Raw genomic sequence first — 16,209 nt, 5'->3', positions numbered from 1 at the left:
TAAGAGGTTCTTATAAGGGGTCATTTAGTCAGGCTTCTCCTTCTCTCCTGCCATGACCTCCTTGGTGCCTATGGTTGGTGCTTGAAGTGTCTCTTGGATGATGGTATTGAGGTGTCCAGTCTTCTTAGTGCTTACCAACTTGGAGAGCAAGTCTTTCCTAGTGTTGCTTTCCCTTGGCATGTGATACATCTCGAAACAATCAAAATCATCAACCAAGGTTTTCACGACATGGTAGTATTTGATTCTTGCTGCCGCCTTGGCTTGACATTTGTTTGCCACTTGTCCCTGGACAAGTTGTGAGTCACTGTAGCACCTAAGTTTCCTCACTCCAACTTCTTTTGCCAGCTAAAGCCCTGCTATAAGTGCTTTGTATTTGGCCTGATTGTTTGATGCCTTAAAATTAAATTCGAGGGTCTACTCCAAGGTGACATTATTGGGCCCCTTGAGGATAATACCTATCCCATTTCCCTTTTCATTTTACGTCGCTAATAAATTCTGTTAGAAAGTCTACCATGAATTAGGTTTTCACGGGGCCATAAGGCTCATAATGGAGATCAAACTCTGACAGTTCTGTAGACCATGCTACCATCCATCCTAATAGGGTGGTCCATTTTGACTACCACTTGGTGACTCTGGAAATACGGCTTGAGACGTCGTGCCAAGGTTATGAGTGTCAACGCTACCTTTTTTATCATCTGCTACCGCTTCTCAGCATCATGAAGGACACAACTAACAAAATAAATGGGAATTTGGGGTTTCCCATATTCTTGAACGAGGGTTGCGTTGATGGCATCTTCTGCCACCGAAAGGTAAAGTAGCAAGGGTACTCTTGGCTTTGGTTAGATCAAGATTGGTGGTGTCGTGATAATTTTCTTAAAGGCTAAGAAGGCTTGCTCGCAAGCTTCGTGCCATAGGAATGGCTTAGTTTCCGGAGTAGCTTGTAGAATGGCTTTGCCTTCTCTGCGAGCCTTAAAAAGAACCTAGACAGAGGCATTAGTCTACCATTCAACTTCTGAACTTCTCTGACGTTAGTAAGACTATGCATTTCTAGTATCGTTGTGCACTTGTCAGGGTTAGCTTCTATTTCGCGATGGGTAATGATGAAGCCCAAAAAATTTTCGTCGCCAACCCTAAAGGTGCATTTTTTGAGGTTAAGGGTCTTGTCATACTTGTTAATCTCTATGAACACCTCTTCCAAGTCTGCCACATGTTGTGCTACACTGTGAGACTTAACGACCATGTCATCCACATATACCTCGACATTTTGTCCTAAGGGCATGACCCTATAACAGACGTGAGTGAGTTGAGAATGAATACTTACCGAGATTTGGAGTACACTGATGTAGTCAAGATGGACTCCACAATCTCCCACGTCGGATTTACAAATGTCCTCTACCGGGGGGCACGAGGAGGGGCCTGCAAAACAAAGGACTCCAACACTCAATTAAGTATGTGAGTGAGTTGAAAAAGAATCAAAAGAAATTATAGAACCTAGTATGTATAGAGTTGGATGAGAGCCTCAGATCCTTGATTGTCGGGGTTGTTACAATAGAGTAACAACTCTTATAGATAAGTGGAGTACTTGTAATTTGAAAAGAAAACAATAACAATGTCATTAGGATTCAAATATACTAATAGCCCATGGATCCAATAACCCGACTAGGAGTTGCATTCATGCTCCTATGAAGAGGGTTGACATATATTTCAATGCCATATCATTTGTCACGTCAATTTATGGACTCCAAATAATATAATTCTAAAGCTCAAGTCAAATATCACTAAATAATAAAATAAAAAATAAACAATTAATTTTTATCTTGAGAATATCATATTTTATATATATACTATTTTAATGGATATCGTATTCATGTATCTTATTGATAGATGATATTATAGTAATATTATCTTTATTAAGATATTACGGGTAAAGTAGCCAGAGAACCAGGGTACACTTGTGGTAAAAAAAAAAAAGTATTTTGAGAATATTAATAAAATTTGGAAGCCAGAAAGGGGGATGAAAAGAATACATCAACAATTTTTTATAAAGTTAATTTATTTTGTTTTTACATCAACAAAAATTCTTCATCTTCTACATTTAGAGATGTTGGAGGAATTCAAGTGGGTTGCGGGATGACGAAGATACGGCTGCATGACAATCACACTAAATTTAACCTTTTTTCTTTATATTTTTATTTTTTATTAAATATTTATAAAATTAAATTATATACTTATTAATATATAAATTAAAAACAAAAACAAAAACTACTATACCTAGTAGCAATTAACACAAACACAAAGACTTAACGGTCAACCAATTCAACTAGAATGTTAAACTAAAATTCTCAGTTTTAAAAAATAGAAAAATTAAATATCTTAGTTTTTAATGGTCCAATGGATTGGTCCGATCACAAATTAATGAATAATTTGCTCCATTGTACTATATTTGGAAAAATTAATTAAAAAATAGTTGAAATATGAAAAGTTAACTAGTAGATGATAGCTGAAAAATAAAAATTTAACTTATTAAATTATGTGTTTGGTAAAATTAATTATTTAGGTAGTTAAAAAATATAAAATGATATAAAAAATACAATTAATTTATTTAAAAAGGGTAATAAGAAATTTTAATAAATATATTAAGGATAAAAATAAAAAATATAAAAATCTAGCATTTTAAAAAATACTGTTTCAAGTAGTGTTTCAAAAAATACTAGAAACTATTAAAAATATTGTTTACCGAACAATCAAATAAATTTTTCAGTTAATATTAAAAATTAACTAAAATACTTGTGAAATATAACGTTTGATCTAAGTCCACAACTTAATGTTACTATATTAGTATTCATAAAAGAAATGTTACTATTTTTTTATTGCAAAATGACACTTTGTTGGTGATTTCAATTGTACACTTTACTTCCTCGCGTGCAGAAGAGGTTACCTATTTATCATGTAGGTTTTCAATAATCAGATACTACTATACTTAAGTGGTCAATGATTCCAATTGGGATCTTGGGTTTGTATCCAAAATCTAGTTATACATGTGGGTGTTGAATAATTCCAATGGAACAAAATACCTGAATTTTGAGAGAACTTAAGGAATTAGAAGAGATGCGAAAGAATAACAGGCTTTGATTGAATCAATCAATAAGAGAAAATGACTAATTCTAAATGAGATATAAGGCCGTTTTAACTCCTCATATCATGGATAATCCATCAACAAGTAGCGATCGTTTTAACTCCTTATATTTGTCTATGCCACCAAACAGGTGTATATAATCATCAAACCATTGTGTGATATCCATAATTACCATAAGCTTTGACGTCAACAATATTTTCAATGAAATCATGAATGCATGGGTGAAATTGATCCAACATTGGCATCTTCCTCTTTGGTTTTGGTTGTTCAGATGATGATGCATAATGTTTCACTAAAGAATTGTTATTTTACATAGAATGTAATGCATCCACATACTCCCAGTAAGACGGATCATGCTTTGTTGATCTTTGTTGTTTGGTGATCTGTTTCTTTTTAGCACCTTTTGTTTTGACCTTTTCATGAGGAGTACACATAGAATTTAGATTAGGGTAGGCAATTTTCTGAGGTTTACTCTTTAGAGTCACTTTGTTACGTACATCAAGATCTTCAAATCGCTTGGATATGGCTTTCATCTCTTCGGTTATGTAAAATTTGGGCTCAGATAAACCTTAGTCTAAAAAACTTAACCTCCGCCAAAACATATGGATCGTGTCAAGTGATATGCTACTAAGGACATATCTAGCTAGCTCACTTGCACACAGAAGACTATGAGTAGTTCTCCTTCTACATCCACAACGAGAACTATCAATGCCAGCATAATTTACTCGCTCAAACTTAGCAACAATCTAATTTAACACATACCTTGATATCGTGCCAATTAGTCTCTTGTATAAGATAACTTTAAACACATCTTCGACAACATGTGTTTTTGTCTCAAAAGATGCCTTAATTTTAATGTCTTCCAGAGTGATCATGTTGTTCATGGATTTCCAACTACTACGTAGATCTCCAATGTAGAAGCAAAGCTTCATGGTGAATCAAGAGTGATTCAAAGATGTTTTGATGATAACAAAGATGATAACTAAAGATGATGACAAAGGTGATGACAAAAAGCTCAAAGGTCAATCAAAGAATGAGTTCAAGATATTCAAGATAGAATCAAGAACACTTCAAGATTCAAGAGGAAATTTGAATTCAAGAATCAAGAATCAAGATTCAAGAGATCAAGATTCAAGACTCAAGATTCAAGAATCAAGATAAGTATGAAAAGGTTTTCTTAAAAATTGAGTAGCACATGGTTTTTCTCAAAACATGTTTACCAAAGAGTTTTTACTCTCTGGTAATCGATTATCAGATTGTTGTAATCGATTACCAGTAGCAAAATGGATTTGAAAAAGTTTTCAAACTGAATTTACAACGTTCCAATTAATTTCAAAAAGTTGTAATCGATTACCAGTGCCTTTGAACGTTGAAATTCAAATTCAAATATGAAGAGTCACATCCTTTCACATAAAAGCCTTGTGTAATCGATTACACTGATTTGGTAATCGATTACCGGTGATTGTTTCTGAATAAATCAAAAGATGTAACTCTTCAAAAGGGTTTTGACTTTTTCAATTTGTTTTTAAGTGTTTCTAAAAGTTATAACTCTTCTAAATGGTTCTCTTGGCCAGACATGAAGAGTCTATAAAAGCAAGGCTTTGATTTGCTTTTCAATATACTTTTCCAATCAATCTTATACAATCCTTTACAAGCCTTGAATCTCTTTGAACTTCTTCTTCTTCTTCTTTGTGCCAAAAGCTTTCCAAAGTTTTCTGGTTTTCTAAACCTTGAAAACTTGGGCTATTCATTCTTTTCATCTCTTCTCCCTTTGCCAAAAAGAATTCGCCAAGGACTAACCGCCTGAATTCTTTTTGTGTCTCTCTTCTTCCTTTTCCAAAAGTACGAAGGACTAACCGCCTGAATTTTTTTATGTCTCCCTTCTCCCTTGTCAAAGAATTCAAAACGATACAGTCTGAGAATTCTTTTGATTCTTCCCTTTCCCATATACAAAAGTGTTCAAAGGACTAACCGCCTGAGAATTCTTTTGTATCCCCATTCACAAAGTATCAAAGGTTTAACCGCCTGAGATCTTTGTCTTAACACATTGGAGGGTACATCCTTTGTGGTACAAGTAAAGGGTACATCTACTTGGGTTGTTGACTGAGAACAAGAGAGAGCACATCTCTTGTGGATCAGTTCTGGTGGAGGATACATCCACTAGGTTCAATGAGAACAAGGGAGGGTACATCCCTTGTGGATCTTTGCTTGTAAAAGGATTTTTACAAGGTTGAAAGAAATCTCAAGGACCGCAGGTCGCTTGGGGACTGGATGTAGGCACGGGTTGTTGCCGAACCAGTATAAAAACTCTTGTGTGTTTGTCTTCTTCTTCCCTACTCTTTTACTTTCCGCTATGCATTTTAATTTCCGCTTTTACTTTTGGTTAAGTTTCTCTTCTACTCCTTATTCTCTTAACAACATAGTAAAATCCTTAAAAGAGTAAATTTTTAATTAGTAAAGGTTTAGGAATAATTAATTCAACCCCCCCTTCTTAATTATTCTGAGGCCACTCGATCCAACATCCAAGACTATTATGCAGTAGTCTCTTTAAGGCCCAATGCGCAAACTCAACCCTGCATTTGAAAAATACAAACAATTTTAGTGTCTTCCAGAGTGATCATGTTGTTCATGGATTTCCAAACACTACATAGGTCTCTAAAGCTATTCTACAATAGTCTCTTTAAGGGCCAATGCGCAAACTCAACCTTGCATTTGAAAAATACAAACAATTATTTTTATCCATTGATGTGTTGTTATTAAAACTAATATACATTTACAATTTTCATATATGTTAGTTGTTGTGTTTCCTAGATGCATCACCTTATTCATCGAGGCTTTAACAAATCTTTGCTTATAAGGAATTAACCATGTTTGTTTGACATGGTCAACAAACATTGACCATGGTAAGCAAACAATTTCAAACTTCATAAGACAATCATCGAACTCTTGCTTAGAAGGATAATCCACCATACTCCTAATAACTGCTAATTATGAATATATTTTGGGGTTAAATTATATAGGAATTTGTAATTTTTCTCTCTTAATTTTTCTTTTTTGAGAAAATAATTGTTAAATTAACATCATTTAAGTTTTTGTACAGAGCATATTAAAAGTTATGAATTTATGATGCTTAGTGAGTAAAATAAAACTCAAGAAAACAAGAATAATTAAGGAAAACAAGGCTAATTAAGGAAATAAGGCTAATTAAGGAAAGCAAGACTAATTAAGGAAACAAGACTAATTAAGAAAAATAGACTAATTCAGAAGCCTGTTAATCTACACCTATAAAAGAAGAAGATAGAAGAAGAGAGAAGAAGGAAAAGACACACAGAAATTTCAATAAAATACAATTCCTTATAGAAGACAAAAGTTAGAAGACGGAGAAGCAAACATTGAGAGTCATTCCTTCCCTCCATTCCCTTTCTTATCTTTTTTCCCCTTTTTAAATATTTTCCCTCTTGCAATTGTAAAACCTCCATGACAATGAGAGACTAAAATCTTTTGTTGAAAACTTGACAACCAACTACTCTTGATGTAATTTCTCTTCCTATCTATTTATGAATATTACATTTGCATTATCTTTTCTTGTACTTAATATTATTGCTTATGGCTTAATCATCCATTTTCATGGTAAGTTTTATGGGTAGCATTGGGAAACATTATTTTCTAATAGAACTAGGAAAAAGTATCTAAATAAAGTTCTCACTAGGGATAAATTGATATTTGTTTAACCTGCTATACATCTCTATTCTTAATACAATTTACTATTTTAGCTCTGCAAAGGGATTTGGGAGAGAAAATAGATAAATTAGGCTCTTTCATGCGGGGGACCAAAGTTAGAGTATACTGGTAGATACATGTGTAAATTGAAATAATTATAAATAGTGAAAAATTATTAACATTACAAAATAACTCTGGTATGCTAAGTTCTCAACATCCTCATCTTCTGAATTTCCTTCTACAATATTATTGGATTTTCTCATCTTTTCTATCTTTAATTAATTAATTAAATTCTTGTTTAATTTTTCCTCTTGTTTGATTTAATTTTTTGTTAATTTAAATTATTGTTTTTCTCATAACCTTTTCAAGTCAATTTTCTTTAACTTCTTTTATTAACAAAATATTCATCTACCTAAGTACAAACAAAGTCTCTGTGGATTCAGAACTCGAACTTTTGTTTTAACTTTACTACTTGGGACGCATTGGTGCACTTGCCAATTCATCAACAACTCCCTCATGCTTCCATGACATAATCTCATGCATTTTTTTAACCCAAAAGGGTTTTACATTTTGCCTTCACATTCTTATCAATGTGAAACTGACACAACAAGTTAGTTGTCTCAGGGAAAACAATTTTCACTACATTCATCAATGTTGAATCTCTATCAGTAACAATAGCTTAAGGTATTGCATCACGTCTCAGAAAAATACCTTGACACCATTTCAAAGTCCAAACAACATTGTTTATATGTTGTCCTTTCAAATAGGCAAATGCAGCTGAAAATGTCATCCTAGTATGTGCACACCAACAATGTCAAGTAAAGGAAAGCTTGTATCTATTTGTTTTGTAAGTACTATCTATGAGAAATATCAAATTATAGGCATTGGTTAATTTCACTACATTTGGATGAGTCTAAAATATATCACGTACAACATCTTCATCCTTTAGTTTATGTTAATGAATATAGTGATCGCATTCAAGAAGCTTCATTAGTTGTTGTATTTCACTATTATTGCCTCTTATAGAATAACGGTATGCATATCTTGCATTGTATACTAGCTTTGTTGTTATACTCTTGTTGACATTGTGCTTCTTCAAAGTGAGAAGAATATTCTTTGGTTTGACCATGACTTTGTCATATCACCAATAATAATCTTCTCATCCTCAATCAATCGACCAACATATAGATGTCCAACAAATGACTTAGTCAATGCATGATTATGAGTCCCACATATTAACTTCACCATCCACCCTTCACCTCCCAACACTGATTTCGCACGTAGCTTAAAGGGACAATCACATTTTCTACAATCAGTCACTGTTCGTACTAAATCTTTCTTGTTTGCTCTATATTTTCCACTTCTCTCACAACCAATTAAAACATATGAGGTCTTTCCTCTCTTTTTAGTATTTGTGTCTGACCTCATTATCACCGCCACAAAACCAATATCATACACAATAAAGCGAGCCCAATGCAAAACATCATCACAGGTAGCAAACACCTTCAAAAGGAATAATACATGTTTAGGCTTTAAGGGACATTCATTTAATTACTTTAACAAAATACAAAACAATATCAATACTTGAGAAGTATTGAAGGCATCAAAACAATATATATTTTCAAACACATCAAGTTCATTTCCATTGTCTTCATTCATATTAACTTCACCCATTATGATGTCATATATCCACTAATTTTTGTTCATTTTAACAAAACATTAAAAAATCAATTAGAAACTAATGACACCTAAAAACACCATACATAATTCTAATTATTATAAATAAATCTATTTATTTTAAAAAAAAGTTCCATGTTGAAATTTATTTTAAAGTCTTCTACACTAGATAAGTATGTTGATAAATCAATAAATATGTTTTTTAACATATATTATCACACAATTTTATTATTTTTTTACTACATATACTAATATATTACATTGAAATTGATAAGCATATATATGAAAATTTATATCTAAATTTTCATATTTTATACACTTGCATAAACTAGTTAATGAAATAATATTTACATAAATATATTAAAAAATATAACTAAATTTATAAAAAAAATTAAAAATTAAATTTATATTTTTTATAAAAAAAATAGGTTATACGGATTGGTAATCCGTATGATTCATACGGATTGATAATCCGTAAGAACATCCGTATGAAACTTATAGATTACCAATTTGTATGAATCATACGGACTGTCAATTTGTATGAAACTTACGGATTATCAATCCGTATGAATCCTACGGATTGTCGATCCATATGTATATTACGAATTCACACAGATCAAATTTCAAGTTGCAGACAAAAAAACTTACCTCCTTTGTCGTTGCACCACAACACCCACCACGACGACAACCACAAACTACAAACAAACCACCACGACAATGCACCTCGACCAAACCAACCACGACAACGAAGGAGGAGCTCAGCCAAAACAAAACAGAGAATGATATATGAAAAAAAAACAACGAACGAAAGAAGAAAAAGAAGTAAACATGAGTAAGGTTGGGATTTTAATATTTATGTTTGGTGTAGAAGAAGTTATGTTGGGTGCACGAAGAAAAATCCAATTTCTAAGTGGCCTCAAAGGAATAAATCAGTTGAGGTTCTTGCTATTCATACCTATGTTTTCCCTAAGTACACTCATTTCTACCTCTCAATTGCCCTTTTTCTTAAAAAAGTAAACCCTTTTTACTTTCTAAAAATGTATTTTTAGAATTACATGTACCTATTCTGAAAATGTATCTCTAGAACTATTATCATAGTTCCAGAGATATACTTCAAGAATAGATATATATTTTTCAATAAAATATCAGTTAATAATTAAGATGATTGACGATAAATTAAAAATAAAGATGATAAACACTTATTGAATACCCATCTTTGTTAGTCTTATTTTTATCCTATCTTATTTTAGATAGGATTTAAAGAACACTAATGATAGGATGAAAATAAAACTAACTAACATGGGTACAAGATAAACATTTATTATCTTATTTTTTATTTCTTATCAACCATCTTAATTCTTAAGTGATATTTTATTAAAAAATATATACCTAGTCCAGAAGTATATCTCAGGAGCTATATGTTAGGAACTATGAATCATAGTTCCGGAGATACATTTCTAGAATAGGTATATGCAATTCTAGAAATACATTTCCAAAAAGCAAAAGAGGTGTACTTCTTTAAGAAAAAGGATATAATGGATAATTAAGATGTAGAAATGGGGTACAAGGCTGTACTTAGAAAAATAGGTGTGTAAATAGCAAGTGTTATTAATGGATTGGAATTAAGAGTGTAAGGGGATCAAATTCAATCCGTGAATCGACAAATTCAATTAAATTTTTGTGAAAATATTGTATAATAATGATGGAAATATAATATTATATGTTTAAAAAATAATAAAGATAAGATGAAAATAAAATTTTACATAGGATTTAAATAATACTAATGATAAGATGAAAATAAAACTAACAAATATGGATGTAAGATAAACATTTATCATCTTAATTTTTATTTCTTACCAACCATCTTAATTCTTAAGTGATATTTTATTAAAAAAATATATACCTAATCTAGAAGTATATCTTTGGAACTATGAATCATAGTTCTGAAAATACATTTGTAGAATAGATATATGTAATTTTAGAAATACATTTCTAGAAAGCAAAAGAGGTGTACCAAAAATGGTATAATGGGTAATTAAGGGGCATAAAAGGAGTTTAGCGGTGTACTTAGAAAATACTCCCTCCGTTTCAAAATACATGTCCATTTTTGAGAAATTGTGGTAACCAAGGACAGGCTAATTTGACACAAAAGTTCCTATTTTACCCTTGTCCTTTATTTTCTCCATTTTATATTTATTTATCCCACCTCATAATTACTCTCAATACCAAAATTAATTAAAGTTAATCAAATTACAATACCAATACATACTGGCAATACCAATACTACTAAATGACATTATTTTTGCTTCGGTATTGAAAAGCTCAATTGGCATAGTTCGGTTATCAAAGTTTTTTAAAACTCAATTGAAAAAACTTCCCTCCATTATTAATTATACTCTAATCTTAAAATGGGAATTAATTATTGTGGACAAAAAACTAGAATCCAATTAATTAGTAGGCAAGGGCAAAATAGTCAAAATGCATCCTTAAACTATCAAATGGACATGTATTTTGAAACAAAAAATTTCTCCAAAATGAACATGTATTTTGAAACAGAGGGAGATGGAATCCTTCATGACCCCTTCCAATCCAATTAAAATTTTGGAAACCAAATTAGATCTAACCAAAACCTAATATAATCCGCATATAATTAAATTGTTAATATAGAATCTTAAACTAAACAAATTTTATTCTCAAGTCAATATATATTTATTTTGAGATAATATATTATTTTATGAATAATACAGTAAATATATATTTATGATTTTTTTTCTGTTTATCGTATGAATATTATAATATTATATAAATATTGATTTTTAAAATTATCCTCGAAAAACACAACTTGAGTTGCTTTTATTTACTAAACTCAATTTGTAAACTTAGTTTAATTCAAATTAAGTTTACAAATTTTAATTTAAAAATGCCCTAAATTTTGCTTACGTGTTTCTTTTAAAAAATAAATGAAAGGAGTGTAATTAACTATCACAAAAGTAATTCTTCAATTGAATTGAGATCCCATTACAAACATTTTTTTAACATAAAGTTTAATTGAATTAAATTTCAGAGGTTCATATGTGCATCAAGACTCAGAATGTAATCTATCTTATTGATTTTAGGTCGCATTTTTTTATTAGGCGTTTATTTTTACTTTTTTTTTATAAAAAAATCAGTTTGGAAAATTTAAGACCATTAGATTATTTGAATTCAATGGTTAACATTTATTGCAAGAATTAAAAAAAATACATACATTTGCTGTATGTTATAAGAGATTCTGGTAACGGATCCGATCCCTTATATGTTATATTTAATAAATATAATGACTAATACTTTTTATACATATATAATAAATAATTTTATTTAATATTTATAAAAATACTATATTAATAAAGCGTATGTAATATTAATTATATATTATATTTAATAAATAATTTTATATAAATACTACATTAGTAAAGTGTATGTATTATCTAATATTAATTATATATTGTATTATTAAATATAATAAATAATATTATTTAATGATGATTTTGTAATCATTACTTTCAATATACATTTTTAGTTTATATAAGTTTTTTTTCCTGGATCATCTTGACATTGGCGTAACATATTTATAGGTTTTATCAATGATTAATTTTTGTTGAAAATTTTGATTAATCAATTTTAGTAAATTTTTTTTTTTAATTATATTTTTTTTCCAACAAGACTCCAATTTGATACCTTATTTAAAAGATCTCAACTCAATATCACTCGAATCAACTACTTATTGGTAATATAGATAAGTTTATATAAAAAAGTTATATATTTAATAAGCATTTATTAATTTTTTAAAATGCATTGTATTTCTACCTAAAGAATATTATATTTCATAAATATTATATTTAATGATATTATTAATTTTATTTATATATTAGATTTAATAAATATCATAAATAATATTATTTAATATTTTATAAGTACTTATTAATAACATTAATTTTTTTTATGAATTATTAATAATACTTTTTATCTTTAATTATTAATAATATTAAATACATGCATACATTAAATACTTTCATATTATAAATTAAATTTTTTATTCCTAAAAGGCTTAAATACCAATTCAATCATGTAAGTTTGTGTTTTTAATTTTAGTCCCTTATAAAAAAATTGTTCACTTTTAATTCCTAAAAGTTTATATTTTTTTCAATTTTTGGTTCCTCTATTTTTTTTTCATTTTTGTCCTTATAATTTTGTGATCTTTAAATTTTAATTCTTTTAAGTTTTTAATTTTTTCATTTTAATCCTTTTAAATTTACGTTTTACAGGATAAAATTAAAATAATGCAAAATTTATTGGGACTAAAATAAGCAAAAAAAATTGTCAATATTAAAATTGAAAAAATATAAACTATATAAAGACAAAATGAACAAAAGAAACCATCAGATAAATCAACTGAAATGATATTGTTCTAGCTATATTTTCTATTGTAAGATACCTTTAAAAAAAACTTAGAGACAAAACTTGAAAAAAAGAGAACTTACAATAACTAAGTTGATATTTAGGTCTTTTTAAAAAAGTAAAATAATTTATATACATATAATTCATCTATAGGTTTTTGGCGGTATGTTTGAAAACTTCGAGATCAAAATGAAATTAACACTTTATCTTAATTTAGCATTGACATGTTAGTGTGACCATCATCGTTGGTTAATAAACAACTAAAAAGTTATTGTTAAATAACATCTCTCTTTATTTTTCATCTCTATATTATATTTATATTTTTTCCTTTTATTTATATTATTTTAGTAACACTTTAAGTACATTTAAATTTATTTAAAATTATTAAATAACGTGTGTCTCAATTTTCATTTAACAAATTTCATTCTCCTAAAAGCGAGTCTAATTATAAATTTTAATTAATATTAAAAATTATATTTAAAAGTACACAGAAAATACATTTATAATATTTATTGTTAGTATAACCCGTGAGCAAGACAATTTGACTATTCATGTTGATCTCCAATGATGATTACAAGTTTTTGATTAAAATCTACATGTTGGTTGATTACATGTTTTTTTTTCTTACAATGGGAACAAGGTTAAAACTTAGGATAAAAAAATTATTCAAATTCCCTGCTATTAGTGTGATTATATTTAACCACCATTTAAATCAATTAATATATAATTCTATGGATATTTTTAAATAAAATTTAAATTTATGATCATATTATTTGAAATAAGCCAATTTAACTACTTTATTAATTTTGATGAATTAGGAATTTGTTTTTTATATATAAAAATAGAGATAATGTACTTTAAGTAACACTTAAATAGTTAATATATACAAATTTTGTTTTTATAATTCAAGTTAATTAATTAAAATGATTAAAAATCTTAACAAATATAATTATATAAAAAATTTAAACTATTCAAGACAACAAATCTACTCTAATAACAAAAACACATACAAAATTAAGTTGGACACATAATTTTCTATTTTTTAAATAAAGTATACGTGTTTAATTTGACTTACATTTTCCCGCATAAGTGTTTTTTTGTCAATTTTATTTGAATCATTATCAAGTACTAAATGTGGTATTTTTTAAGAGAATATTCTAACCTTACTTTGATTCACAATTTATTTAATGGACAGATGTAATTAAAATTAACACTAAATTTTAGTTGCATGAATAATATATTAAAATTAGGAGTTAATTAATTTAATTTTTTAAAATTATATATTTACTTTTGATTTCCATTCATAAGTATTCATTACTTTAATTTTTAAAATTATAAAAATGTTATCCACTTTTTGATATTTTTGAATGAAAAATATTTTTGTTGCAGAAAAATGAAGATTATTTTTAAATTATGATGTTACTATCGAATATAATCATTATAATTTTTTAATCTTATAAAAATGCTAGCAACATTCTCTAAAAATATTTTTTATTATTGGTTTAAATTTATTAGAAATCACAAATTTTGGTGGATTTCATTTCTTATTTAATGTATCTTTCTTCTAATTTTGAAGTTTTTAGTAACTTTAACCAATAAGAGAATATGTGTTGAAAAAAGTGTATTGATAACGCCCCTCTTAAACTTATAACGAGAAGAATTAAAATGTCATAATTTGAAAATTTAGAGGATATTTTTATAATTTTCAAGATTTAATTCAATTAATTAAAATTTGAGGGACAGTTTTGGAATGTTAGAACAATCAAATTATACATATCATATAAATTTGAAACACTAGGTCGTAGAAGGAGAAGAGAAAGAGAGAGAGAGGAGAAGGGTTTGGAGTGTTTGGTTGACGGAAGTAGAGAGAAAAGAGAGAAAATAATGGCAACAAGGGAGAGAGCAGAAATAGAGAATGGTGTTTCATTACCATCTGTGGGTATGGATGCAAATAAGCGTAGAGTGACATATTTCTACAAACCGAACATCGACGCCCACTATCATGGTGAAGAGTACCCAATGAATCCTTTTCGTGTTGACATTACCCACAACCTCATCGTCCACTATGGGCTACATCGACTCATGCAAATCAATCGCCCTTTCCTTGCCGACAAGGTTGACATTGCTCGCTTCCATTCCGATGACTATGTCGAGTTCCTGTCCACTGTTTCACCACAGATCCTTGCTGAAAACTTTGATTCCAACTATTGCCAACTTAAGCGCTTCAACATCGGTGGGGATTTCCCTATCTTGAACGGCCTTTTCGACTTTTGTCGTGTCTCTGCTGGCGGCTCTATCGGTGCTGCTGTTTGCCTAAACTGCTCCAATGCCGACATCACCATCAATTGGGCTGGGGGTTGGCACCATGCTAAAAAGACTAAAGCCTCTGGATTTTGCTACGTCAACGACATTGTTCTTGGCATTCTTGAACTTCTCAAAGTTCATAGGGTATTTTTCTTTTCCTTTTCTATGTCTTTATCACAAATTTTATTAATAAAACTTAAACACAAAAACAAACAAAATAGAATTGAAAGACATTGAAGCCAATGAAAAATAGGAATAAGTGTGACCATTGCTTTCCTATTTTGATTTTGATTTCACAAAACACCACTTGTTATACTCAAATTTATTGTCTAAACATGAATTTGATGACCTATTTTTTTGTTTCCTTTTTCCAAATAAAATATGTTATAGTTCGTCAAAATATCTAGAAATTTGGATTTAATCTTTTCCAACATTTAATATATTTTTAGTCTTTAAATTTCAAGTAGAGGTATTTATTAGATTGGATCGACTTGATGAATCCAACAATCCAAATCAAATTAATAAATTTGGTTGAGTTAATTGGTTTTTTTTCCTTAAAATTCAAACTACACCAAATATAATTGGTTCAATTCTTCGATTTATCCCTTTTCAACCTAAATCTATTTGATAACTTGATCAACTATTTTTTAACTTTTAAATTAATTCATTTTAGATTTTAGACTTTAGTACTTCATTTTTTTTTCTTAATTGTACTTTTGGTCCCATAGGTATTGGAATTTTGTGATTTTGGTCCCTAAGGTTTTAATTGCGAAATGGGTCCTCCAAGTATCATAATTGTGTGATTTTGGTCCATTTGTCAGTCTTCTGTTAAATTTTTAGCATGTTTTAATGACATGACATTGGGTGATGATGAGACATTTAACATTTTACTTGACACATATTTGGTCCATTAGGTTTTAATTGAGAAAATTAGG

The 16,209-nt window shown here is 29.1% G+C and overlaps 1 protein-coding gene across 1 annotated transcript; it reads left to right on the top strand.

Moving 5' to 3' along the window:
• Window positions 1–14,854: 14,854 nt before the first annotated feature.
• Window positions 14,855–15,433, top strand: HDA4 (histone deacetylase; the record flags this gene model as incomplete). The annotated part of the gene is made up of 1 exon (XM_006578591.2): window positions 14,855–15,433. A coding segment is annotated over exon 1 (579 nt), but the record flags the coding sequence as incomplete, so codon positions are not given.
• Between the last annotated feature and the right edge of the window lie 776 nt (window positions 15,434–16,209).

The sequence above is a fragment of the Glycine max genome, chromosome 4 (genome assembly GCF_000004515.6).
Source record: "Glycine max cultivar Williams 82 chromosome 4, Glycine_max_v4.0, whole genome shotgun sequence".
NCBI classification, from domain to species: domain Eukaryota; kingdom Viridiplantae; phylum Streptophyta; class Magnoliopsida; order Fabales; family Fabaceae; genus Glycine; species Glycine max.
This window is presented reverse-complemented; position numbering and strand designations above follow the sequence as displayed.